This window comes from Pogona vitticeps, chromosome 10 (genome assembly GCF_051106095.1).
Source record: "Pogona vitticeps strain Pit_001003342236 chromosome 10, PviZW2.1, whole genome shotgun sequence".
In the NCBI taxonomy this organism is placed as follows: domain Eukaryota; kingdom Metazoa; phylum Chordata; class Lepidosauria; order Squamata; family Agamidae; genus Pogona; species Pogona vitticeps.
The window spans coordinates 7,958,554-7,983,641 of record NC_135792.1 but is presented as its reverse complement, the minus strand read 5'-3'; the positions used below and the strand labels follow the sequence as shown (position 1 = coordinate 7,983,641).

The window sequence follows — 25,088 nt, the reverse complement described above, 5'->3', positions numbered from 1 at the left end:
GGAAGGGAGGGAGAGAGATGTTTAGCCAAATACAAGACCATTGCACTGATAAGTTGAATTGTGAAAATGAGAAGGGGGACTTCTGTGCCATAAATGTCAGTGGTTAAAGTGCAGCACTGCAGTCAAGCCTCTGATCATGACCTGAGTTCTATCCCAGCGAGTTCAGGTAGCTGGCTCAAGGTTGACAAGGATTTCCACCATTCCAAGGTCAGTAACATTACCCAGATCACGGAGTGGGGAGGAGTGTTCTTTACATTAGACTAAGCATCCTCCAGTCTTGAGAGACTATGGTATCATGCTCTGAATGGAGGACTTGGAACAGCATCTAGTGTGGCTGAGAAGGCCAACTCAAGAGTGACAATCCCTTCCACACTGAAGACGAATACAATCTGTCCCCTCTCCATCTCCCTGATTTTGCTGGTTTTGGGACTGCCTCTTTGGCTCAGCCAACAGGACAAATGTCTCTTCAAAATGGGAGAAGCCGTGATGCACCACCTGCCTCCAGGCTGAACACTCAGATGTCAACATTTCCCATCTGTTGAGGTCCATTCCTAAGGTCTGTTCCTTACATTATTATGCTGTAAACCAGTGGTCCCCAACCTCCAGATATTCTTGGACTTCAACTACCAGAAATCCTGACCAGCAGAGGTGGTGGTGAAGGCGTCTGGGAGTTGTAGTCCAAGAACATCTGGAGGCCCAAAGTTGGGGACCACTGCTGTAAACCACCCAGAGAGTGCTCTAGCGCTATGTTCTTGGACAACAACCAGAAATCCTGGCCAGCTAGAAGTTAAAGCTTCTGGGAGTTTGAGGTGAAAAACATCTGGGGACCCAAGGTTGGGAACACCTACTTTAACCTAAAGCAGTGATTGGAAAAATGCATTACTTTGGATCTTATTGGACTGTATTTTGTATGTTGGTTTATAAGAAGAAATACAGAATGTGGATTTTCTGACACATCAAGACTGGCTTTCCAAGCATCTATCATCTTCTCTCTCTTTTTTGTATTTATTTCAAACCTTGATGGCTATGAGTTTTGATCGAAAAACTCAAGATGGAGATGCTTCAGCTCAAATGTACTTCGGGAAACTAAGAAATGAGGTTTGGGGAAGGATATGTTTACATCCTTAACCACATCGGTGTTGAATCTGATGACTTCCAACAGAAGAAAGCCGCAAATATAACGTCAGTATATGATAAAAACTGTTTTTGAGAAAATTCTTCTGGTCCTTACACAAAAATATCTCTTTTTTTCTCCCTTTTTAGCAGTCCTTTGCAGAAACCGAGGCAGTTAAGGTAGTTTAAACTCATTTTAGGTTTGCAGTGTAGGCACGGTCTGTGCAACTAGGAGTGATCAACTTCATTCATATACCAAATCCAGACAAATTCTGTTACAAATCCAAGATTAAGATGATACTTTTCTTGAACAACTTTTTTTAAAAAAATCACACCATTTGGAAGCTTTTGCGGGTAAAAACCCATTCCTTGGGCTGGGTGCGCGCACACACAGAGACACACACAGAGAGACGCAGAGACACACATATAGATAGTGCAGAAAATAGTCCCAAAAATTCATGGCAGATGTCCGTGCTGATTCTCCTTGTATGAGCTGAAATGAAGTAACCTGGGAGGTATGGTTTCAAGCTTCATTCCCTGTAAGTGTGGTTGGAATTTTCCATCCCAGACTCCAAACAAAGGATTTGCTGATTACTTTGACACAAATCCAATTCTCTTTTTGTTCACAAGTAACTTGCACGAACAAGTTGAGATGACCAGTGTGATGTAGTGAGTGGATAGAGTGACAGACCAGGATTCAGGAGACCCTGGATTTGAATCCCCACTTAGGCATGGAAGCTCACTGAGGGTGTAGAACTGGTGAAACCACAGCTTAAATATCTTAAAAATAAAAGGGAATCGTGTGGTCAATACAAAATACAAATGCAAAAGTAAGCGATATCTTTATAGACCACTAAAATCATCATACGATACGTGAGCTCAGGTTTGTACTGGTGTGAAGAACTTAAAGTCCAAACCCATAGCTGTAACTTTCAAACAACCACCATTCTGCTTCCTGCACCTCTTGTGACTTACATCTAAGAAAGACGTGCCTGCCAAAGTCCATTTTGCCATGAACTTTTGGACTTTACATCTAAGAGTAACTTTCCAGGCAAAGTCCATCTTGGCCATGAACGTCTGGACTTTACGTTCTTCACCCTGGTATCAGCCCGATGAAGTGGTATCCATCCACAAAAGCACACATAGTGCACAATGATTTTAGTGCTCTATACAGGTATCGCCTACTCTTGCATTTAAATATCTTCATTACCTTGAAAGCCCTCATTAGGGTCACTGTGAAGTCAGTTCTGACTTGACAACACACAACAAGAGAACTATAAAACTAAATGTCAAACCTATTGCATTCCATGGGGAAGTTATTTATGAAGAAAATGAAGATTGGATTTGGAACAGATGCCAACTTTTCTGCCTCTCTGCCAGCCTTAAAAAATTAATTTTACCCACTTCTACATTCTTTGGCAAAGGAGGCACCAAGGACCTCTCGCTTGTCATGCGTACAGGGGAGGCAATTATATATGTATTAATGATAAGGCATTTACAGTGGAAGCTGATGGTGAATATAGTCAGCTGGTACGCAGGCTTGTGTGCTTCATAGTTGACACGATAATGAGTTATAGTGAAATTATGTGACCATTTGAACCAAACGAATGTAAATCTGTGAAGAAGGCTGAACATTCAAGATGTGCAGCCACCCTTCTCTGAGCATTTCTGTTTCAAAGAAAATGGTATTAATGTTCTTTGAAATAATCCATAGAGTCAAAGCAAATGGGGCATATTCTCCTAAGCTCTGTCTATTTTTCAGGGCAGAATGGTGCAATAGTTAAAACCTAGGGACTGGGTTGCCAACCCAGTACAATTTTTGCCTTCTTTCCTAACCAGATGGTCATAGGTTTGTAAGAATTTTCTCATCAACCTTCATTGAAGTAGGGGGTTTGCTCATATAGTCGGTTTCCTTTTAGCCACTGGTGCCCATAAAAGAACAGAAGGGAGCACCTCACATGAATTAATCACTCCAACGATACACTGATCATATGAATAAAGGACTTTCGCAAGCACTTTTTCTGCTCCAGTTGGCTGGAAAGGGATATGCATCATCAGCATCAACTCTGCTACAGCTACATATGTCCAGGCTACGGAGGGCCTTGCAGAAGTTATAGTTCTAAGTATGTCCCACCTCTTACAAAGAAAGCCCAAGACCTATATGTTCCAGACAGAGGTGGACCTACACTTTGAAGGCTCTGAAGCTTGAATTGCTATTGGGGGGCGGCTTTGCAACCAGCTACGGGGTCTGAGTAACCACTATTATGTTGTTCAACAGGGTTGTTCCACAGATCACCACAATTTTGGTGATGGGTGTGAGGATTGGCTGTGAGGGTGTCCAAAAAAAAAGCAAAGAGCAGGATGGGTGCTGTTAACCTTTGTGCCATTATTCAAGCATGGATGAGATGAGGCTGGTCACACACATGGCTCTCTTCCAACTGTGGTTCCCCTTTCATTCTCATCAGGAAGTCCTAAGATGGACTAAAGATATATAGAGGAAACTTTTCATGGATGACCACCATCTCCATTACTACTGGTATTCTTTTTATTTGCACATGTCTTTTAATGAAATGTTCACCAGGTAGCCTTTGAGTAGACATTTGAGCATCAGGCCTTAATCAACTTCTGGCATCTCTTAGATGGCAGGACCACTTACAAAAATGCCCCAAAGTAACTGTTCCAAAATCTGGACTCCGCCATAAGGCACAGCCTCATGAACACAAGCAAGTCTCTACAGCGTTGTTGTATGGACATACCCTCAGTTGTACTACCTTGAGATACAGATGGAAAACAGCTATCTGTATATAGCTGTGTGTGTACACAGGTCCGTGTGTGTGTGTGTTTGTGTGAAAAAGAGACAGAGAAAGTGGAAGATTTCACGCAGATCCAGACAGTTTTTCAGCATTTCAAGGAGAGCGTGGAGAAGCTCCTTATTTCAAACTATAGCTTTCGTAATCTCCTCTTTGAAAACCATCATCCACTGGCTTCTTGTGCACCCAAGAGCACCAGTGTACACAAATGGAGAAGCTTCTCCTTAAATACAAGTTGAAGAACCTCTTTATGACCAGATACAAACACTTGTGGAGTTTTACTGCAGTACATGGAGGGCAGATTTGGTCCACAGTGGCAGGGCTGAGACCCCCCATCCTGCAGTGGAACAATCATTCCCTTTTGGATGCAGATGATGAGAGTTCAGTGGTGTGGACGTCTGGCTGTGGAACCAGAGGTTGGGAGTTCGATTCCCCACTGTGCCTCCTTGAGAGGGGCTAGACTTGATGATCTATAGGATCCCTTCCAGCTCTGCAATTCTAACAATCTCATCACTCCGCAAACAACATGATCAAACTTCTGCAGGACACTTAACCCCCCTTTCTTTTTTGTCTCAAACTTCCAACATTTTTAAAGAAACTGTTTCTAAACAGGAAAAAAAAACACGCCTCTACAGAGTGGCTCCAATGTCACAGAACAGGGAGAAATTTGTGAGCAGAGATTGGACGCGTGTAAGCAACTGAAGGGGCAGTATTTTACAAACAGCTTCTGCCGACGTTGATTCCTTATCACACATGTGCTGTACAATAGGATTTCTCCTTTCCACTCCTGGCTGCTATTGAATTGCTGGTACATTCCCTGCAGCCTGTTCCGAGGAGGACAAGCTGGAGGATGCTGGAAAGGGAGGGGGGGAGGGAGAGGATTACTGCTGAGCTTTCTCTTCACTCTCCCCCCCCCCCTTTGGTTCTCTTGCTGTCAGGACCACACTGACAGTCCCTCAAGGGAAGCAAAGCTGAGGCAGGGGAGAAGAGGGACCCATCCTTCATCCCTTGTATAGTTCTTCCAGGTCACTGACAAGGATCTATGGGGTGCTGGATCTATACAAGAGGGGCAGAACAAAAAAAGGGGGGAGCACCAGCTGCGTGAGGCAGACACCAAGCCCCTCCGGGAGCATTCTGTGATTTCCATGGAATCCGATCGAGAAATGTCCACCCCGTGCTTTGATCCCCCTGAGGAAGGCTGATTGTTCCCCGCTGCGTGTTCGGCTGCACTTGCTATGAAAAGAATTTACCTGCATGCACAGCCTGCCTTTAGCGCAGTAAGTAACTTTGCGAAAGTTCGCGTGGGAACTCGGTGTGTCAGCAGGCAGGGTTGCCAAATAGGTACCAATGAACACAGAGGATTCTCTTTCCAGGGGACATTTTTTCCCCCTACGGCTCTGGAACTCGACACACAGGTTGGCTTTTCAGCTGTGGAGATACAATTCATTTTGCACCATTCCCAGAGAGAAGGGGAAAAGAGGTAGGTCTCTTTTTTTGCAATTCGTTCTGAGGTTTTAATATTCTGGATCAGAGTTTCGACAGCACCTCCAAGGGCAACCCATGACCCCCTATTCCTAGATTTCTGGTATGCGATAAATAGCAATAATTATGTTGAGTTATCTTACCAGGTTATTGGAAGATCTTTATGCTGAGAAATGTGAGCACTCTGAAAATTCCATAATGTTCCTGCTTCTGCTGCTAATTACTACCATTATTATTTATTAACTTTTATCATTGATAATTCAATAATTATTATTCATTATTCATTATTCATTATTCATTATTCATTATTCATTCATTCATTCATTCATTCATTCATTCTTCTTCTTCTTCTTCTTCTTCTTCTTCTTCTTCTTCTTCTTCTTCTTCTTCTTCTTATTATTATTATTATTATTATTATTATTATTATTATTATTATTATTATTATAGAGAGTGAAGAGTACATGATTCCTCCAAAATTAACCATCCGAGCTTCTACCGATGCTTATTATGACCTTCAAAATTCTCAGCAGCTCAACAACTTCAAAACTTTTATCTCCTCTGATTTTTGTCTGACTGCTTTCCTTCACTGTTAACCCCTCATTCAGAAAATGCAGCAGAATTAAGTTGAGAAACACTGAATACATTCTTTCCTGACTGTTGCCCAGTGGATGATCTAGGACTAACAAATTCATTTTGGACTTTACATGTTGCTTATCCGTGTCTGTAATTTTAAAATACGGCCATTTTTATCATTAGCACCAACATAAAATCAAAGCCGTAATTTTCAAAATACCCGTCTTTGGGCAGGTAAAATCCTTGGGAATGGATGCAGCCTTTCCTCCAAAGACAGACACAGTATCTTAGTATTAATCCCCTTGAGTCTACTAGGAAGTAAGCATTTTAATACTGAAATGCCATTGCCTCAGAAAGTCGATCTGCAGCAGATTCAGGACAGACAGGAGTAAATCCTGCCCATATAAACATAATTAACTGATGCAATTTGCTACCACAGAATGGAGCACTGATAGTGATGGGAGTAGCTTAGACAACTTTTTTTAAGGACAAAGCGACATTGGGGTGACTACAGTTTCAGGTGGGACTAAGTTCCACTGATCTCAAAGGGTTCTTCTTCTAAGCAAGCATACCTCCGATTGCACAGTTTACTTAGAAGTCGCTTTTAGACTTGCCACCTCCATGAACAGATGGACTCTACCTCTTAACCCTGGATGATGGGGGGCAGCCAATGGCGGAAGGCCGCCACCTCCATGCCCTACTTATGAACTTCCAGTGGCCTCTGGCTGGCCTCTGAGAAATAAGGGGCTAAGTCCAGTTCTCTATCCCAACTAGATTAGCTGCATAGAGTCAATTGATGTTGTCCAAGTGTTGACTTAAATAAACCTCCTTTGTTCAACTGGTTCAGACTAACAATTCAATTCAGTCTAACATTTTGGACCAGATCTATCTTTGGTGTGAACTGGTAGAACTCAGTCTTGTTGCTGGGGGTTTACTTCAATGCTTTTTCTCATGGTAGATGAATGACTTCTCCATAGGTATCATGGAGCAACAACGCCCATGTTTAAGCAGATTTGAAGGCTATAAACCAGGTTCTTCCCAGAAAGGAGCCTAAAGTCCAGTGGCTAGTTGTTGTTGTTTTAATAGTCCGTCAGCAAAACGCAGCTGGGGCACACCATAAACACCGAGATATCGAAGAGCATTGGTGGAAGAAAAATAGCATTAAGAGTGGGGGTGTTTGGGTTTCTCAGCTCGCAGCGTTGATGACTCCGTCTCGTCGTGTGCGTTCTAACTCTCCCTTCCTGTTTCTCTAGCTAGCTTCGCTCTAATGTTGCTCCGGAAGGCCCAGTGATAATCCTCAGAGATGCCTATTCTCTCTGGAGCCAGTGACCATGACTACAGTTATGCTTCCTGCAGTTCCTTGAACCATCTGATCCCCATCTCAGTGGTCGAGACTCCTCCTGCCAAAGGGGTCCATTACCGAAGGGCCCAGAAGATTTACCACCCAGATCAGTTGCGAGAAACAGACGAGAAGAGGGAGATCATGGTCAATGTTGGCGGCATCAAATACTTGCTGCCCTGGAGCACGTTGGATGAGTTCCCGTCATCCAGACTGAGCAAGCTAAAGTTCTGCAGCAGCTACGAGGAGATCATCCAGCTGTGTGACGACTACGACGAAGACACCCACGAGTTCTTCTTTGACCGCAGCCCGAGTGCTTTTGGGATGATCGTCAGCTTTCTCGCAGCAGGCAAACTGATGCTGCTCCGTGACATGTGTGCCTTGGCCTTTCGGGAAGAACTGAAGTACTGGGGGATTGAGGAGTCCCACTTGGAGAACTGCTGTTTCCGAAAGCTGTTCCAGAGTGCTGAGGAACTGGCGGAGATGCGCAGAGAGGAGGAGATACAGATGAACAAGGTGATGTCCTGTATCCTAGAAGATGAGGCCAAAGCTGGTCAGTTTATGACCAAACTGAGAGACATGGTGGAAAACCCACAGTCGGGGCTGCCGGGTAAAATCTTTGCTTGCCTCTCTATCATCTTTGTGGCAACCACAGCTATCAGCCTTTGTATTAGCACCATGCCCGACTTAAGAGAAGAAGAAGATAGGGTGAGTAAGTCCCCCATGATTGTTACCATTGTCCTTATGATTGTGATGTATAGCCATTGTTATTTCTACACATCGAGACTCCGCTGTTGTTGTTTTTAGAGAAAACCCTGTACACTTATAATTGCCCAAGTGCACGAATGCATTTATCTCTCTTTCTGCATTCATAAGAGCTCAATGGCTTAGATTTCGGGCTGCAGACTGGGAGTTTGATTCCCCCACTGGGCCTCCTTGATCCTTGGTCTGGACTCGATGATCCAGAAGGTCCCTTCCAGCTCTGCCGTTCTAAGGTTATAGATTGTGTTACACTTGAGCTCATTACACACATCTTATTTTGCATGGAAGAACAAAAGTAGAGTTGCATTGGGTTACCAAAGACCTGTCTAGTCTAGCATTCCGCTAGCACGGAGGCCAACGTGATGCCTTTGGGAAGCCAATACCTATACGAACAGAGCTTGGACAAGTTACGTTCTTAACTCTTTTGAGATGGAAACAGCTGTGCCGATTGGCTACAGTCTTGTGGCATTTTAAAGACAAGCAAATCTATTCCTAGTATCCGCTTTCATGATTTACTTTCTCTCTGATGAGTCCATCTGATAAACTAGGCTACAGCCCACAACATCTCACAACAAATACAACTGTCTGAAGTGCCACTTTTTAAAAACAAAAAGCAAACAAACAAATCTACAACTCTCAGAATCCTCCAGCCCACATGGGCAGAGGCCACATTGACTCGGAGTTCTAGAACCTGTAGTTTAAAAGAAAAGAAAGGAACGTAGCCAGGCTCCATGGATGACATGAGCACAAAAGCACCCTCTTGTTCCCTGGCAGCTGATGTTGAGGGTCTTATTGCCTCTATGAAGGCAACCTATAGCCATTGTCCTGGCAGTCACTGGTAGCCTTATCCTTCAGAAATTTCTCATCTTGGCAGAAAAGTCCATCCAGAAAAGATGTAGATTCATTGTACCATCTGCAGCCAATGCCTTGGCCTATAGATGCCTGTGCAGACGTTGTTGTTTTTAAGTCGTGTCCGACTCTTTGTGACCCCATGGACCAGAGCACGCCAGGCCCTCCTGTCTTCCACTGCTTCCCGGAGTTGGGTCAAATTCATGTTGGTATTCATGTGCAGAAGACCATGGCTTAAATCCAGTTCCTAGTCCTCATTAGACTAGGCATGTTGAACCAACTGATGAGCAGCAAGTCAACCCCTTTGTTAATCCAATGGTTCTATTCTGTTTGGGTTTTCTAGGTCTATTCTAGCTGGCTTTCCTACAATCTGCTCTAGATTCAATGAGTTTAAGCAGAGTTAGCGGTTGGCCCTAGCTCTTTAGGATACGATACGATAAGCCTTTATTAACATTAAATAGGTCTTTAGGATGGGTAATCCCATCTTTCTGGATTTTCTGATCAATATTGGTTGTATTACAAGGAATGGGTTTGGGCGGAATTGTCTCAGTGTGGGGACATCCCCGTTATCATTGCTATCAGATGAGTACCATAGGAGAGAAAACTGATACCGCTCCCCAAGCTTGGAAAGTTACAGTTCTAGTTCCAACCCCAGGTAGCTAGTTGTATTATAGTTACAGGTGTTGTTTTGCTTTTTAAAGATGCTCTTTTCATCCCTGGTTTTGGAAAGGATCTACAAAGGATCTCTGAAAACTCCAATGGGGCTGTTACTCAGATATTAGCCTCCCGTGTATGCATTTCTGGTGTAATTTAATACTGGCCTATCTAAAACAAACTTTGCAATTTCCACCCAGAGGCTGAATTTAGTCAGAAACCTCACAACAACAGGCCACCTTTTGGGATTTCTATTCACTCTTCCCTTCCCCATTTTATATCATCTACACTGATGAAATGTGGCTGGATATCTCAGTGAATTAGGTATATAGCTGGGGAGTCAGAAGTTGGGTGTTCGATTCCCCAGTATGCATCCCAGGGAGAAGAGCCAGCCTGGGTGGCCTTGGGCAAGCTGCACAGTCCCAGGGCATCCCCCCCCAGAAGATGGGATTAGCAAACCACTTCTGAGTATCCTCTACCTAGAAAACCCTGAAAAGGGGTCTTTGTAAGTCAGAGTTGACTTGACACCACATTATGATTATTCTATTGACCTGATGAAGAGTTCCAGTGGTCTTGAAAGCCGGCACACTGTGGTGAAATTTTACTCAGAACTAATAATAATGGCCTACTTGTGGATATTCAGTTGTATCAAAATGAGCATCTTCGTTTTTGTCTTAAAAATGGTCAGAATCCGATATACATACAGAGACACCTAAGCAGGGAGACCACCCACAGACCCTCTCCTTTATAAAGTTGACTAAAATCGTGGCGGCTTTACCTCAAAAGAAGCAAGTTCTCTCTGGCTATGTGAATTGCAACTGTGGTGTCCTTGAGTTAAGAGGGGAGGGGGAGGAATTGTAATAATTCATGATTTGTAACTTCATAGTTTTGCTCCACCATCCATCAAAGAAACACAGGGCTCAAATTTCCCTTCCACAGACATAGTTTTCAATTGTAAGTTAGAATGGGGGGGCGGGAAACCACACATACACACACCTCAGTCCTGGAGAACAAATCCATATGAAGACAACAATTCCTCTGAGCATGTATTGAGTGTTCTGCTATTAACACAGAAGCTTCCAAGGTTTTGAAACTCTGAGGTAAGAGTTTCCAAGGAAGAATTTGCGGCTGCTTTAAGGGACTCTTGTTTTGTTAGTGTTGAGGTTGGAAGCTGAAGGGGTGTGGGTGCGAATCTATGTGGTGTTTTTTTTAAAAAAAAAACTATTGAGTGTCTCAAAGATATTTACAAATCTTTGAGACTATTCCCACCTTTGCCTTGAAAGTGTTAGTGTTACTATAACCCATTTTAAATCTAGTGCTCCCTAGTCGTCCCCCAAAATATATGGGCACATAGACTTATATTAAATATTTATATACAGTATTTTAAAATATTTAAAAGCTAGGCTTGATAAAGCCGGCGCACGCTTACACCATTTCAGTCACACATTTTTCATTCTTCTTTAAAAGCCCAAATGATTCCTTGTAGGTTTAAATCAAAGCCACACCTTCATGTTATCAGCCTGATTTGAGCTGTATTTATTCTCAGCTCCATGCCCTACTGCATGTTTAGGCGTGTTTGTTCAGAAGTAAACCCCACTGAATTTATAAGGGTTATTCCCACATGAACACACACAGACACACAGAGATGTTTTGCACCTGAGATTTTCAAGATAACTTCTTGGGAGGAGACAGTTTCCAAGTTAACCATTTTCTTAAATATTAGTAAATGCACCTCCCTGTCTTATTGTTTTGCATTTAGGTTTTGAATAAAGCCTGCTTATATCTGAGTTTTCCCCATATTTTACAGAATTGTAACTAAGTAATTTTGTCTTTCACATACTTTAATTCCAGCTGGGGTTTCCTCTGTTTTGTATCAGCTATCATCTAATGGGAACTTCCTCTGATTTCATCAGCTATCAATTTTGAATTAGATTTATGCGATTATATATTTACAGCCACAAAGAAATGGCAACAACAGAAACAGTATTCACTTCATAATTTGCTTTGAAGGGCCAAGGCACCCGGTGATGATAACGCCCTTATTAGCAACATGGAAGTAATTATGGATGTTAAATGTGCCAGAAGAACACAGATCAAAATAACTCATTAACATTTGGGCACAAATTCCCCGCTCAAGAATTGCTTGTAAAGAGATATCATGAGGTCTCTGCGAAGCATGCAAAATAATCTTAGTGTCAAAATTTGCCTTAAACAAAAAGCAAGCCGACATATTTGCCATATCACACTTCTGCACTTTGTGTGAATTAGTTTAGACTATTTTCTACTGCTGTCGCACCTGGAGAAATTTCTAGAGGGGAAGCCAGGTTAGTCTATTATAACAAAAACTTACAAAAATCCTGTGGCATCATGAAAACTAATAAGCAGTGGAAGCAAGCTGATGGTTCCGATGTAATAAATCCACTCCAGATTTTAGCCAGATCTTTAAAGGAGCTGTCCAAAGTTCTGTACTTATTTTGGAAAGAGCCTTCAGCACCTTTAGAGAGTCCTTTGCTTGGACTAAAACCCAGTATGGATTCCTCGCCCCACTGACAACCCAGCTGCCAGTTTTCATTGCAAACAAATTTTAATTCATCATAGGCTACCTCGTGAAAGGGGCTGTAGACTGTCCATAAAAGCTTGTGCCAAATAAAATGTATTACATTTTACAGTGCCACAATATCCGTTGTTGTTTTTATTGCTAATTTGCACTTTAAAATCACTGACACAGAAATGAGATTCTCTTTTTTATAGGTTGCCAGTTGACTATTAGAAACAAAAGCACAAGGCCAGCTCTTTGTGAATTTTACGGCTGTTCTGGCATTTCCGTAGCGACAATCAAAGACATGGGAATGAGAGTGACTCCTCAGATAATACCAGTTGACCATTTAAAAAAAAAATAGAACAGATCCAGTTAACAGCAGTAGAATATGCAGTTTCTGTAACTTTTAATACAAGGGAAAGAAACACTGATACTTTCACAGGTGATGCATAGCAGCTACATTGACTGAAAATTTCAAAAAATGTACTTTATATTTAATTTTTTAAATTTTGAAGCAGGTTAGCAACCACAATTACAATCAGGTATCTTTATTTGCCAGGATTCAGCATTTTTGGCTGGGCCTTTTCAAAGAGAATGAGTGAGTGTTAAGGGGTAATTAATCGCTTTATGGCTAGAATACCATGCATGCTTTGATAATGATAATGATAATAATGATAATAGTGACAACGACGACGACGACGACGACGACGACGACAACGACGACGACGATGATGATGATGATGATAATAATAATAATAATAATAATAATAATAATAATAATAATAATAATAATAATAATAATAATAATAATAATAATAATAATAATAATAATAATAATAATAATAATAATAATGTGTGCCACTAAGTCAGTTCAGACTTATTGCAACCCTGTTCAGGGTTTTCTAAGCAAAGAGTACTCAGAAGTGGTTTACATTCCCTTATTCCCCAGGTGCCCTGGAATTGTGCAACATGCCCAAGGCTACACAGGCTGGCACAGTGGGGGTATCAAACTCCCAACCAGATACCTAACTCACTGGGCTATCCAGCATGCTTACTTGGAAGTAAATCTCACTGAACTTCAAAATTTAGTGGCAAAAAGCCTTGGATCTATGAGAGGTCATTTGCTTAGCATGTCATAGGTTCCGGGTTCAATTCCCAGTACCAATAGACCAGGAAAAGACCGATGTCTGAAAGCTTTGGAAATCCAGTGTTAGTCATTTTAAACCAAAGAATAAGAATGTGCAGTCCTTCAGATTTTAGAGGACCACAGCTGGCATCATCTTTCACCACTGTCTTTGTGGTTCAGGGCTGGTGGGATTTGCAGCCCAGGAACAGCTGGAAGCTCAGCCATGGCTGGCTGGCTAGTTCAGTGGGTTTAGATATCTGGCTGCAAGGCCAGAAGTTGGGAGTTCAATTCCCTGCTGTTCCTCCTGCCTGGGTGGCCTTATAGGCACCACCAGAAGAAGGGCATGATAAACCATTTCTGTGCATTCTCTATCTGCAAAACCCCGAAAAGGGTCACCATAAGTCAGATTGACTTGGTGGGACATGGTTATAGCTGGCTGGATAGCTCAGTGTTATAGATACCTGGCTGCAGAGCCAGAGGATGAGAGTTTGATTTCCCACTGTGTTGCCTACAAAGTAGAGCCAGCCTGGGTGGCCTTGGGCAAGCTGCACAGTTCTAGGGCACCTGCAGAAGAAGGGAATGATAAATAACTTCTGAGTACCCTTTACCCTGAAAACACTGAAAAGGATCTCCATACGTCAGAACTGACTTGAAAGCACATGATATGTACAATTAATTGAACTGATGATACCAGTCCGATGAGTAGGGTAATGGAGCTAGGATAGACCTCATCATCCCCATCACCACCAGTCCCCCATTTCCTCTGAGCTTAGCCAAGTTGCGGGAGGCAGCCTGAGCTTGATGCTTGATCCGCTGGTGTCACTGTCCCTTTAAAAGAAGTGTGTTTACACTGTAGGGCAGACCTTGTCCAGCCCTGGATGGACTGGAGATTCTCATTTGGAGATTCTGACGTCGTAGGGTTGGTGGATCAAGCACGGGTTTCAGTCTGAACTTTAGCTAAGCAATCCACGAGGCTGAATCTATTTTTGGAGCTGTAGGGGGCAGGATTCAGCAACGTGGATATTTCTTGTAAAGTTCGTATTCAAATCTGGAGTGGATTCACTCCTCTCCCCGCTACACAAAGGTCAAAGTTACCAACCTCAGCCTACTAACCAAGCAGCAAGCATGGGTCAGACAGACTTATCACCATCATCTTAGAAGTGAAGGGCTGGAAGGGACCCTATGGAGGATCATTGAGTCCAGCCGACATCGAAGAGGCACAGTGGGGAAGCCAACGTCTAACCTCTGGCTCCTTTTGAGTAAACGTGTGGATGATCGCTCATCATCCAATTGGAAAACACAATTGGGTGGGCAGGAATGAAGTAAAAAGAGAATACATCTTCATGGAATGCCTGATTAAATTAACTTTTCTGTTACTGTCCCTTTCCTCCTCCCCCCACTACTTATCATGCAGTACAATCGTTTCCACATTTTATCGTGGGAGGTGTGAAACAGATTTTTTTAAAAAGCGATGTCTGTTTGGTTTGCCTGCTTGTTCAAAGCCGTTCTGAATAGAACTGTGCTTAGTGTCAGCCACAGAGTTTAGGTTTTTTTTTTCAAGGGTCTTATGTCTCTCTCAGTATCAGTCGCTGGGGAACATGAATGGGAGTCATTTTTACCAAGTCTAGAAGCCACAGAATTTTCCACTGCCAGCAATTTTCCCCATTTTGGCTTTAAAATCATGACAAGCTTGTGGGCTTTCCCTTAGTGTCTGGTGTCTGTATCCCTCTGAACACAACACCTCATGGTTAAAACTCGGAAGAATGGACTTTACTTAACTTTCCCTCCTCTTCTCCTGGGTTGTGAACATATATCTCATGCCTTACTTACTTACTTACTTACTTACTTACTTACTTACTTACTTACTTACTTACTTACTTACTTACTTACTTACTTACTTACTTACTTACTTACTTACTTACTTACTTACTTACTTACTTACTTACTTACTTACTTACTTACTTACTTACTTACTTACTTACAATACTTTACCCTGCCTTTCTTCCCAGAGAGTACTCAAGGGAGCTTACATCATAAAAAGGCTAAAAATAGTATTTTTAAAACCCTCAAACAGACACCATACACACAAAAGTAAACCAAAGTACACTAAAAGCACATTCAAAAGCAACAAGGCACAGCAAGCCATTAAAAAAAACCCTTTCTCAGACAGCCAGTCACTAAGATAAAGTCCGCTTGAAGAGAAAAGTCTTCGCCCGTTTGTGGATGTTCAGCAAAGATGGGGCCAGTCAGGCCTCCAGTTGGGACTGGTTTGATGACAATCGGTCATTATTATGATAGCTCCTATATTCATTCTGTCTCCTCCCTCTAGCCTAGTGATATTTCAGCTTTTGTATATATATATAATTGAAAGAACATGTTGAGAGATGGATGCTGTGAGGAGCAAATATGCCTCGAGTCCTCAAATATGGAGTAGCTGGGGTGGTGGTGGTGGAATGAATTGTGCCTCAGCCATCCCTTTTAGGACAGTTTCTAAATACTGCCTGTGGCAAAACAGGGAACAGCCATCATTTTCCCAACACTATGGGTGCCTGTGCAGGGCCAGGCTGTCAAGCTGGCCAGCTTTTCTTTTAATCCAGCGGCTTTAGCCTCTCTCTGGGTATTTCCACCCACACATATATTACCGACGGTTATCACTAAATGTCTGTGTTTTTTTTTTAAGGGAAATAAATCGGAGAGAGGAATGAACACAAAACAAAAGCAGAATAATGTCACGAGAACCAGCTCACTGTTTTTCTAAATAGCTTTTCTTCCAGTTGTTTGGACCTGTCCCTACCTACTTCCATGCAGTTTCTGTCGAAGAGTTTTGAATATATATTTTTTTGTTAAATTCCTCTAACTGCGCAGTATAAGTGTGTGAGTTTGAAGAAGAAAATAGATTCAAGTTTCCTAATTTAGTTCACTGCTTTTTCTCATCAGCAGGCACTCACAGTCTCAGTAATTCACTCTGAGACATTAGTAGGAGAAAGAATAAAACTTACAATGGAACAAATCGGACAGCAAACTGACGAGTAGAGCTGCTTCGAGCAACAGGCCTCAACGGACTGCATGACTGCTTCCAACAGACTAAAAAGAGATGAGAGGCAGGGCTCTCTTTGAATTCAGAGGCAGGGAAGGAAAGACTGGTTAGAGCTGGATAGACTGACATTTGCCACAGCCCATGGCAAAGCTCCCTCCCTGCCACACATACTAAAGGCAGCATGCAAGGTTGAAAATACTCCTACAGTTTCCTCATAACAGACAACCATATCAGGCTACCCTGTCACTTCTGCCCTTTCATGTCCATGACCACAGTCCTGCTGTACCATACTGTTTGCATAAGGAAAGCTACATGGGCAGTTCTTGCAATTTCCTGGTTGAGCAGTGTGTGCAACCCAGTATGTGATGCAGATCAGTTACACAGTTTGGGGTTGACACTGTGGGAACCCAATAGGATTCTGGCCAACATAGTCCATTGGTGGCCTACTCTACAGCATAGCACCAGTGAGGAGGGGAGTCAGACATGGTAGGCAAAAGCAGATATGAAGTTGAGTCTTCATACATGCACACATACAGAAGCAAGCAAGGAAGGAAGCATTTACATACAGACACACGTCTGCATCTGCAGAAATCAACAGGCAAAAACTTGCTAGATAGTATGGTATAAACCTTCGAGCATCCACAGATCATGCTTGCATTAAAGGTAAGCAAGGCAAAAGCAATGACACAGATGGCGAGCTTAGAGTGTCCCTCTGTTGCATTATGGCAGAATTCGCCAAGTCTTTGGTTACAGATGGTTAAACCATCAATCCGATCTTTGCTCTTGTAATCACAATCCAGGAACATATTGGTTGGAGCCTGGCCAAAATCTCAACCAGCCAGAAATGCAGATCATATCAGGCTGCTATTATAAAACCTGTGAAATTATGGGATAACCTCCCCAAAAGTATCATGGGAGAAAAGGAAATGCTTCCGTTCGTTTCAGAAACAAAAAAGGATATATCTTTTTTGTGTCATAAATTCAGATATATTTGGTCAGCGCCAGATGAGGTGAGGAATAAATCCACAACAATGGTTCTTCCAGGCGGGGCATGTGTTCTTCTTAAGATGTTAGATTTTACACTGATGCTGTCACTATTTTTTCCCACCACTTATACAATATTCCTGTATCTTGCTCAGTACCATGACTTTTCCTGGGAGTTATCATAGCTTTTTTTTTTTTTTGGTCCTTCTTCAATTCATTGTTTATTTTTAGCATCATTTTGTTCGAGTGGTAGAGTTTAGCATTATGATGCTTCTCATCTGAAGTTCGTTAGATGTTCAGAGCCTGTCAGCTAGAAGAGTTCCATTAGCATTCAAAGGAACACACACACACACACACACACACACACACACAGAGAGAGAGAGAGAGAGAGAGAGAGAGAGAGAAGGAGAAGTTCCAACAGTGATATGGGTTTCTTAAAGATTTCTTAAAACATTTCTTAAACGTTTTCTAAAGAGAATACATTTTCCTAAAATAAAGATAATTGAAAGGGCTTCTTAAGGGAAGCTTGGCTACAAACACGCGAAAACAGCCCTCTCCCCGGCTCTTTCAGGACGAACCAAGAGAAATGGGGGTAGAACTTGAACAGTGTCCTTGGCTGTAAGCATCATTTGCATGACTGGATCAAAACTGGAAGCTGATCTCATTGGTCCAAGGCTTGGAAAAGTTGCATTTTTGGACTATATTTCCAGACTTGGCCAGCTGCCACAATGCTGGTTGGGGATTCTAGGACTTGTATTCTAAGGCTTAAATCCTATTGCTGGTCCCACTTGGAGGAAACTGCCAATATCATTTATTGGATGGCAACACAGCATAGAATTTAGACCCCATTGATCACATTAGGACGGGCAATTGGATGCAAGCCACAAACAATATCTTTTGCAAACTCTGCTCCGGTCACAGATGAACACGCGAACTGCTCCATCACTGGGGTTGTCACTGAGCACCTGCCTTTCAAAATCTCACCCAATTGCCCAAATCCTTGACAATTATATTGTGTCCTGAAATGGAAATGAGCTGAAAAAGACCCTTTCCCTTCAGCATTAAGTCATGTTCTTAATGCCCCTTAAAATTAAGTCCGTGCATTCACTGGAGAAGGAGGCAGTATAACCTTTGCTGGGAAATGCCATTACGAAAGTGCAAGCTTCTCAATGATCCATAAAAGAAAGCATCACATTCCCCTTGAGTCTTGTGCGGGTTCATTGTTCAAATGTTGGAAGCAATGCAGATTTTACCCATTTGGTTGCAGTAGCATTATTTTACGGCTGTGTATTCTGATGCTGTGAAGTGACCTGCTGGGGTTAGTTTATTTTCTGTTCTGGAACTCTTGCCTGGTATGACTTGATTGAACTGGAGTTTGGTTCAGTGATTCAAATCAAAGCAGCAAGGGGGGGGGGGAAGGGTGACTCAGCAATTCTCAGCAGATTGTTCTAGCAATCTCTCAATCTCAGGATTGACTAGGATTGCCCTGACCTTCGACTGCGTTGGGTGTAATTGAGGAACATCTGGCGAGTCAAAGACCAAGAACCACTATCCTAGAATTCATCCCATGTTGCCCTGCAAGGGAAGACTGACAACAGCAAGCCATCTGTAGGAAGGAATATTGAAAGGAAACATCTAACAGGCGGGATGCAGCCTGTGGGTTGTGCCCTCAGGATGGAAGGCTGAGTGAACCTCAAGCCACCTACCTGGGACTGAACCCAGGTCATGAGCAGAGTTTTGGCTGCAGTAATGCAATTTAACCACTGTGCCACAAGGCCCCTTAAAGACTAACTGTTGTATTTAACGTGAGCTTTCTTGGACAAGTCCACTTCCTCAGACATAAGGTGCAACCATGTTTCTGTCTTTTTTTCATTGTTATTTTTTATTTTTATTTGTTTTTACATATAATGCTTACACAGACTGATATGGCCGCCTCTTCTACTACTTCTAGGAAAGTGTTTTTGGTTCAAAATGTCTATACAGTATATATATATACCCCATGTCAGCTCTACAATGACCTAGAAAGCTTTCTTTCAGGTGGTTGGTGTGGGTTTTTCAGGCTATTTGGCCGTGGTCTGGAGGTTTTTCTTCCTAATGTTTCACCAGTCTCTGTGGCTGGCATCTTCAGAGGACAGGAGCTAAAACTTTGTCTGGATTCTGGTGCAGTGTGTGGGATTGTTGAGCATTTGTAGCTGTGGGATCAGATTTTTTCAGGAAATTGGGTGTTTTCTGTGATCAGGGTGTTGTTTTTTGTTATGGGTGTTTTGTTGTGATAAGGAGGGGAGATGATCTGTCACTGTGATTTATGGGTGTCGTTGGCTAGTCTTTTGTGTGCAGTGATCACCAGTCCATGTGGCTGGGTAGAGTTTGTTGACCTCTCTTCTAGCTCCTGTCCTCTGAAGAGGCCGGCCACAGAGACTGGTGAAACGTTAGGAAGAAAAACCTCCAGAACATGGCCAAACAGCCTGAAAAACCCACAACAACCATCAGATCCTGGCCATGAAAGCCTTTGAGAACACTTTCTTTCAGGGTTTGAGATGAATCATTCCCATCTCTGTTAGGAAATGCTAGGGATCAAAATACAGACCTTGTACACACAAACTATATACATAAAAACTACACAGCAGTGAAACTGCTATAGGAATCTTGTATAATCTTCTCATTCTGTCCCCTTAATAAATGTCCAAATAACCTCTCAGTCTCCTATAAAAATACTACATCAACCTGCTAGAGCTTCATTTCCACCCTGCATTTACCAATATTTACAAATGCTGAACCTGAAACCCTCAGCTGTGTCAACCTCCCACCAACTGAGCTATAGTGGTCTAATCCGTAGATTTGCTGATGGGAAGTTTCTGCAGTCGTTTGTACAGATGGCGTGACTATTAACCCTTTGATCCTCTTGAGCCCGGGGAGTTAGAAGAGTGAGGTACCACTTTGCTTTGGAAGGGACAGGTATCAGAGCATGAGGGCGGCTGTTGAACTGGTGGTCTAATAAACTGAAAAAAATGCAGGAAGAGAATCTTTCTGTGTTCTATTTTCCTTCAACGTGCAGGCTTTTTCTCCCGCCACAAGAAGAATAGCTGTATGTGAAGATCGAAACGCAGCAGGTGGTAGGTGGGAGGGTGAATCATGTGCTAAGGCAATGTTTATTACCCATTTGGGTTGTTCCTCAGGGAACCGACATTCTGTTCAGGGAGAGGGGGGGACGTCTCACAGAAATCCTCGCCTTTGGCACCAGGTGGTTTCCTCAGGACCTTGTTTGCAGAGATACTAGGTCAAACGGAGCCTCTGGGGGACTTTCCTTGGGATCTAATCTCACCATGACTCTTTGTGGGAGACCAAGAGAGATTATGTTGGCTGGATAGCTCAGTGAGTTAGGTGTCTGGCTGTGGGGCCAGAGGTTGGGAGTTTGATTCTCCCCTGGGCATCAAAGAAGAACCAGCCTGGGTGGCCTTGGGCAAGCTGCACAGTCCCAGGACACCCCCAAAAGAAGGATAGGGGGAAACCACTTTTGAGTACTCTCTGTCTAGGAAACCTTGGGAAAAATGGTTGCCATAAGTCAGAACTGACTCAATGGCACACACACAAGACAGATCAGCTGGCACAAAGCCTATAGAGCAGATCTGTCCAGAAGTTTCTACTAGGGTTGGTCCTACTGTGATACAGAGTAGGGCAGCCCCCATAGGCGACAGATGCTGAGGGTTGAAATTGGTGGAAGGTGTTAGTGGACAGATCTCTGTGTGCCGTGTGACCTGTTATATATTCCATATATAAGTCTGCCTCCTTGAGGTGTGGTGGACAACAGTCCTATCTCCTGGGCTGAAGTATGATCCAGTTCCCATCCTGGCCACCTTCTGCACAAGAATTTAGGACAGCAGCCATCTCGATCTTTTGGTTCCGGCAGTGAAAGGCCTTGGATTTGGTTCTGAGTTCTATAAATGATTGGCAAAAGGTCTCTCAGGCCCTGTCCGCATCATCCCTTTCGTGAGCCTTTGTAAGACCGAGAAGACCAGGGATAGAACCCAAAGCTTTCTCTATGCAATGACATGCTTGGCCACCATAATCTGACTCTTCCTCACATAAATGTTCAGCTCTTTTAGACCATACAAATCCAACAGAATGGATTTGGTTTCTTTATCATGCCATCATCCACTGCCTCAGAGGTTTTGTTGTTCTGGTTGATGCCATCACCTGTGCATTACACCTTAAGTGATGAAATACCTTTAAACTAGGAGTCTAAGAATGTCAATTAAAGCATGCAGATAGGCGGGTGCCCATTAAAGATTAATTTAAACACTGGCCATAGATTTATTTTTTTAAAAAAAAAACTTTGCTAGAAAAGTTTTGAATCTAATAAAGAAGAAGGTATCAGTTAGGAGCAATCTAATGTTTATGGCAATAGGTTAAGGCAAAACACAACATAATACAAAGCATATGAAAGCAACACAATTAGAAAATATATACAGAAGGGTTACAGTGTAGGAGGTCTGAACCTTTAAAATGTGTAATATCATCCTATAAAACTGTGAACAATATAACAAAGTTTGGAAATGCCGGCTAACTATACCCCAAGGGTACTGAAAGAAGTGCGATCAGGATTGCACAGATCTAATAGATATTGACAATGTAGCAAAAGAAAAATCGGAATATACTGTTTACTTGTGTCAACAAACATAGGGCACAGCTGAAATCACAAGAGGGTTTCCACATATCTCTCCTTGCTGGCAGTACCAAACAGGCTATGTGGCAGGAGATCTTTCTATTGATGTCTCTGAGCACAAAAGGCCAGAATTCTCTGCCTTGAGGTCTTTCCCGGCAGCCCTTTGCCACGCTTTTCCGTTTCCTTTCTGTACTGTGTTGTGAAGAAGCGAGAAATGCATTCCCTTATTTGGGCTTTCCCCTCCCCTTCTCTTCCATACGCAGGGTGAATGTTCCCAAAAGTGCTATTATATCTTCATCGTGGAGACCATCTGCGTGGCTTGGTTTTCCCTGGAGTTCTGCCTCCGATTCATCCAAGCCAAGAGCAAGTGTCAGTTCTTCAAAGGGCCCCTGAACATCATCGACATCATGGCCATCTCCCCTTATTACGCTTCCCTCATCGTGCTGGAGGACGAGTCTGTGGAGGACGACAAGAAGCCAAGCGGGAACACCTACTTCGAGAAGGTGGGGTTGGTGCTACGCGTCTTACGTGCCTTGAGGATACTGTATGTCATGCGCCTTGCGCGGCACTCCTTGGGCTTGCAGACTTTAGGCCTCACCATTCGCAGGTCGGCCCGGGAATTTGGCCTGCTGATGCTTTTCTTGTGCGTGGCCGTCACCCTCTTTTCCCCACTGGTCTACCTGGCGGAAAATGAATCTGGGAAGGTCTTGGAGTTTACCAGCATCCCTGCCTCCTATTGGTGGGCTATCATCTCCATGACGACCGTGGGTTACGGGGATATGGTACCAAGGAGTGTTCCAGGCCAGATGGTGGCCCTCAGTAGCATTTTGAGTGGGATACTTATAATGGCTTTCCCGGCGACCTCCATCTTCCACACCTTCTCTCACTCTTACGCGGAGCTGAGGAAGGAACAAGAGAGACTGCAGTCACAGATAATGAGGCTGAAAAATGCGAATACATCGGGTGAGAGCGACTCCTTGAACGAGAGCGACAGCTTCCTCCGTGATCCAGACGGGTCTCCCATCAAGTACATTTACAAAGGATAACGAATGCCCGGCTGCGAACCAGGATGAAAACAAACAAACGAAGCCCGGTCTACTGTAATGCACAAAGCCGAGCAGGAATCTCCAAGTTTGCTGTCCACCATTTCCAATGCACCTGCTTCAGCTAAAACAAACCTAAGTTTTTAAAAAAATCTGCACAGGTGAATCAACCGCTTAAAGCACGTTGCTGATAAGACAGGAATGGATGCTTCCGCAGGGCTGGTGCAAGTCGCAGGGAACAGAAAGGGTAGAATCCAGCAAATGCTGCAGCTCAGGAAACCCCTGATAAGAAGCTGGCCAGCAGACTGAGAAAGATACCAAGCTTTGGCCCTCAGTGAGGGGTGGGCAACACGCAGGACACAAGTTACACCAGGCCCAGTGTGGTTCTGTGCGCAGGCAAGAGGTCCTATTGTTTCTCTAGGTAAAATGGGGAGATTAGGAAGGCTAAGATTAAATTTCTACCCAGGAAAGCTCTCTAAGTTCAATGCACAGAAAAAGAGGGTCAAAACGGCAGCTGAGAAAACGAGTAGAGTGGGTTGGCCTGGCAAAACACAGGGAAACTAGGTGGGGTTGGAAATACAGGTTTCCCCTTTTCCCTAAAGAGGGTTAGAAAACCAGCAGTCCACGTGAGCAAGGGACTTCCTTACCATGGAAGTGCTTCTGAATAATTCATTTCAGTGTTCAGACATCTGACATTTCTCTTCCAGCGATCAGAGTCCCTGCTTTTGTCATTTAAAAGCAAGAAAATTCTCTCGTAATCTTGCTCCCAAAATGTAATTTATGTTCTTCCACTGGATGCCACTTTCCCCACTAGGATCTACCACCCCGTTCTCCCTTCCTGTGGCCCTATACACGTTCAGGATCTACTCCAGAGGGTTGAGAAGCCCTTTGGGGCATGGTGCTGCTTTTTTTTAAAGCACCATACAGCATGAGAGGGAGAGGAAAGAAGCCCCTAATCCACCAGCATTGGATATAAACTACAGTATTGGATCTCTGGAAGTTGAGTCATGGAAACTGGACTTCTTTCTTATTAGGTTGAAATGTTTCATTGCTCATCCAGATAGCTTCTTCAATCTGAGGAGAGTTGGTAGGAGACCCCTGATATATCCTCCATGTTGGTTTCACTTCCCCCTAGTCTGAATAGGCTCGTTAGAAGGACAAAGGACTGGGGGTGAGGGATAATCCCACTTCTGCAGTCTTTCTCCACCCATTGTCATGGATTGTTAACAGTCATTAACAGTGGTCTTTCTGGTGTGTGTGATCCTAATCTTTCTGGGGATGGATGAAAGGGTAGTATGATCAACAGGAGACAGATTGTATCTAAGGCCTCAACCCCTGTTGAGTGAAGGATTTCCTGTATGCATATGTATGGCCTCCGTAACCTCCCTCTCAAACTACCTATCTTCTCAGTCCAAAATAAACACATCTTGGTCCTCAAATTCAGAGACTATTCAAACCAGGGGGGAAGTGAAACAAACATGGAGGATATATCAGGGGTCTCCTATCAACTCTCCTCAGACTGAAGAAGCTAATTGGGTGAATAGCGAAACATTTCAACCTAATAACAACAACAAAAGTCCAGTTGCCATGACTCATCTTCCAGATAACCACACCTGGATGATGGAGAATCTTCACAGATACAGTATTGGATCTTGGCCACTTTGTCACAGTTTCTGAACTCAAGAACTGGGTGGACCATTTGGATACCTATCCAAATACTTGTTCTACAGGTTGGGACCCACCTGCTCCACACTGTTTTAGAGGTGGCCTGAAATCATTTGCTCTCAGCTACATGGAAGTATTTGTACATTTCTGGGTCAGGGTTGAAGAACCAAACTGAACCAACAGACAAGAGTACCAATTAAACCCTTCAAATGGGGGGAAACTAAGAGCTATAACCTGGAGGAGGTGATGTACAGCACCATCGATGAAAGCAATGGTTTCCAACCTTGGGTTCCTCGATGTTCTTGGACTACAACTCCCAGAAGCCTTCACCACTAGCTGTGCTGGCCAGGATTTCTGGGAGTTGCAGTCCAAGAACATCTGGAGACCCAAGGTTGGGAAGCACTGAATTAGAGGAATGGAGTGGACTTTGGGTGGAGTTTAAATGGAGG

The 25,088-nt window shown here is 43.3% G+C and overlaps 1 protein-coding gene across 2 annotated transcripts; it reads left to right on the top strand.

Annotated features, from left to right (window-relative positions):
• Positions 1 to 4,672: 4,672 nt before the first annotated feature.
• Positions 4,673 to 23,910, top strand: KCNG4 (potassium voltage-gated channel modifier subfamily G member 4). 2 transcript variants are annotated; one of them, XM_020801945.3, is made up of 3 exons: positions 4,673 to 5,403; positions 7,232 to 8,025; positions 22,195 to 23,910. In XM_020801945.3, the coding sequence occupies exons 2-3, from the start codon at positions 7,282 to 7,284 to the stop codon at positions 22,975 to 22,977; spliced, it is 1,527 nt and encodes a 508-aa protein (XP_020657604.3). In that variant the 5' UTR covers positions 4,673 to 5,403; positions 7,232 to 7,281; the 3' UTR covers positions 22,978 to 23,910. The 2 variants fall into 2 exon arrangements, with proteins under 2 accessions (XP_020657604.3, XP_072836717.2); XM_072980616.2 differs by having other exon boundaries at positions 4,743 to 5,200.
• The last annotated feature ends 1,178 nt before the right edge of the window (positions 23,911 to 25,088 follow it).

What these genes read in the sequence shown, in the direction of transcription:
- KCNG4 (XM_020801945.3), top strand. Translation starts at nt 7,282, where the DNA reads ATGCCTATTCTCTCTGGAGCCAGTGACCATGACTACAGTTATGCTTCC. An exon ending in TAAGAGAAGAAGAAGATAGG is followed by an intron (nt 8,026 to 22,194) that starts GTGAGTAAGTCC and finishes TTCCATACGCAG; the next exon opens with GGTGAATGTTCCCAAAAGTG.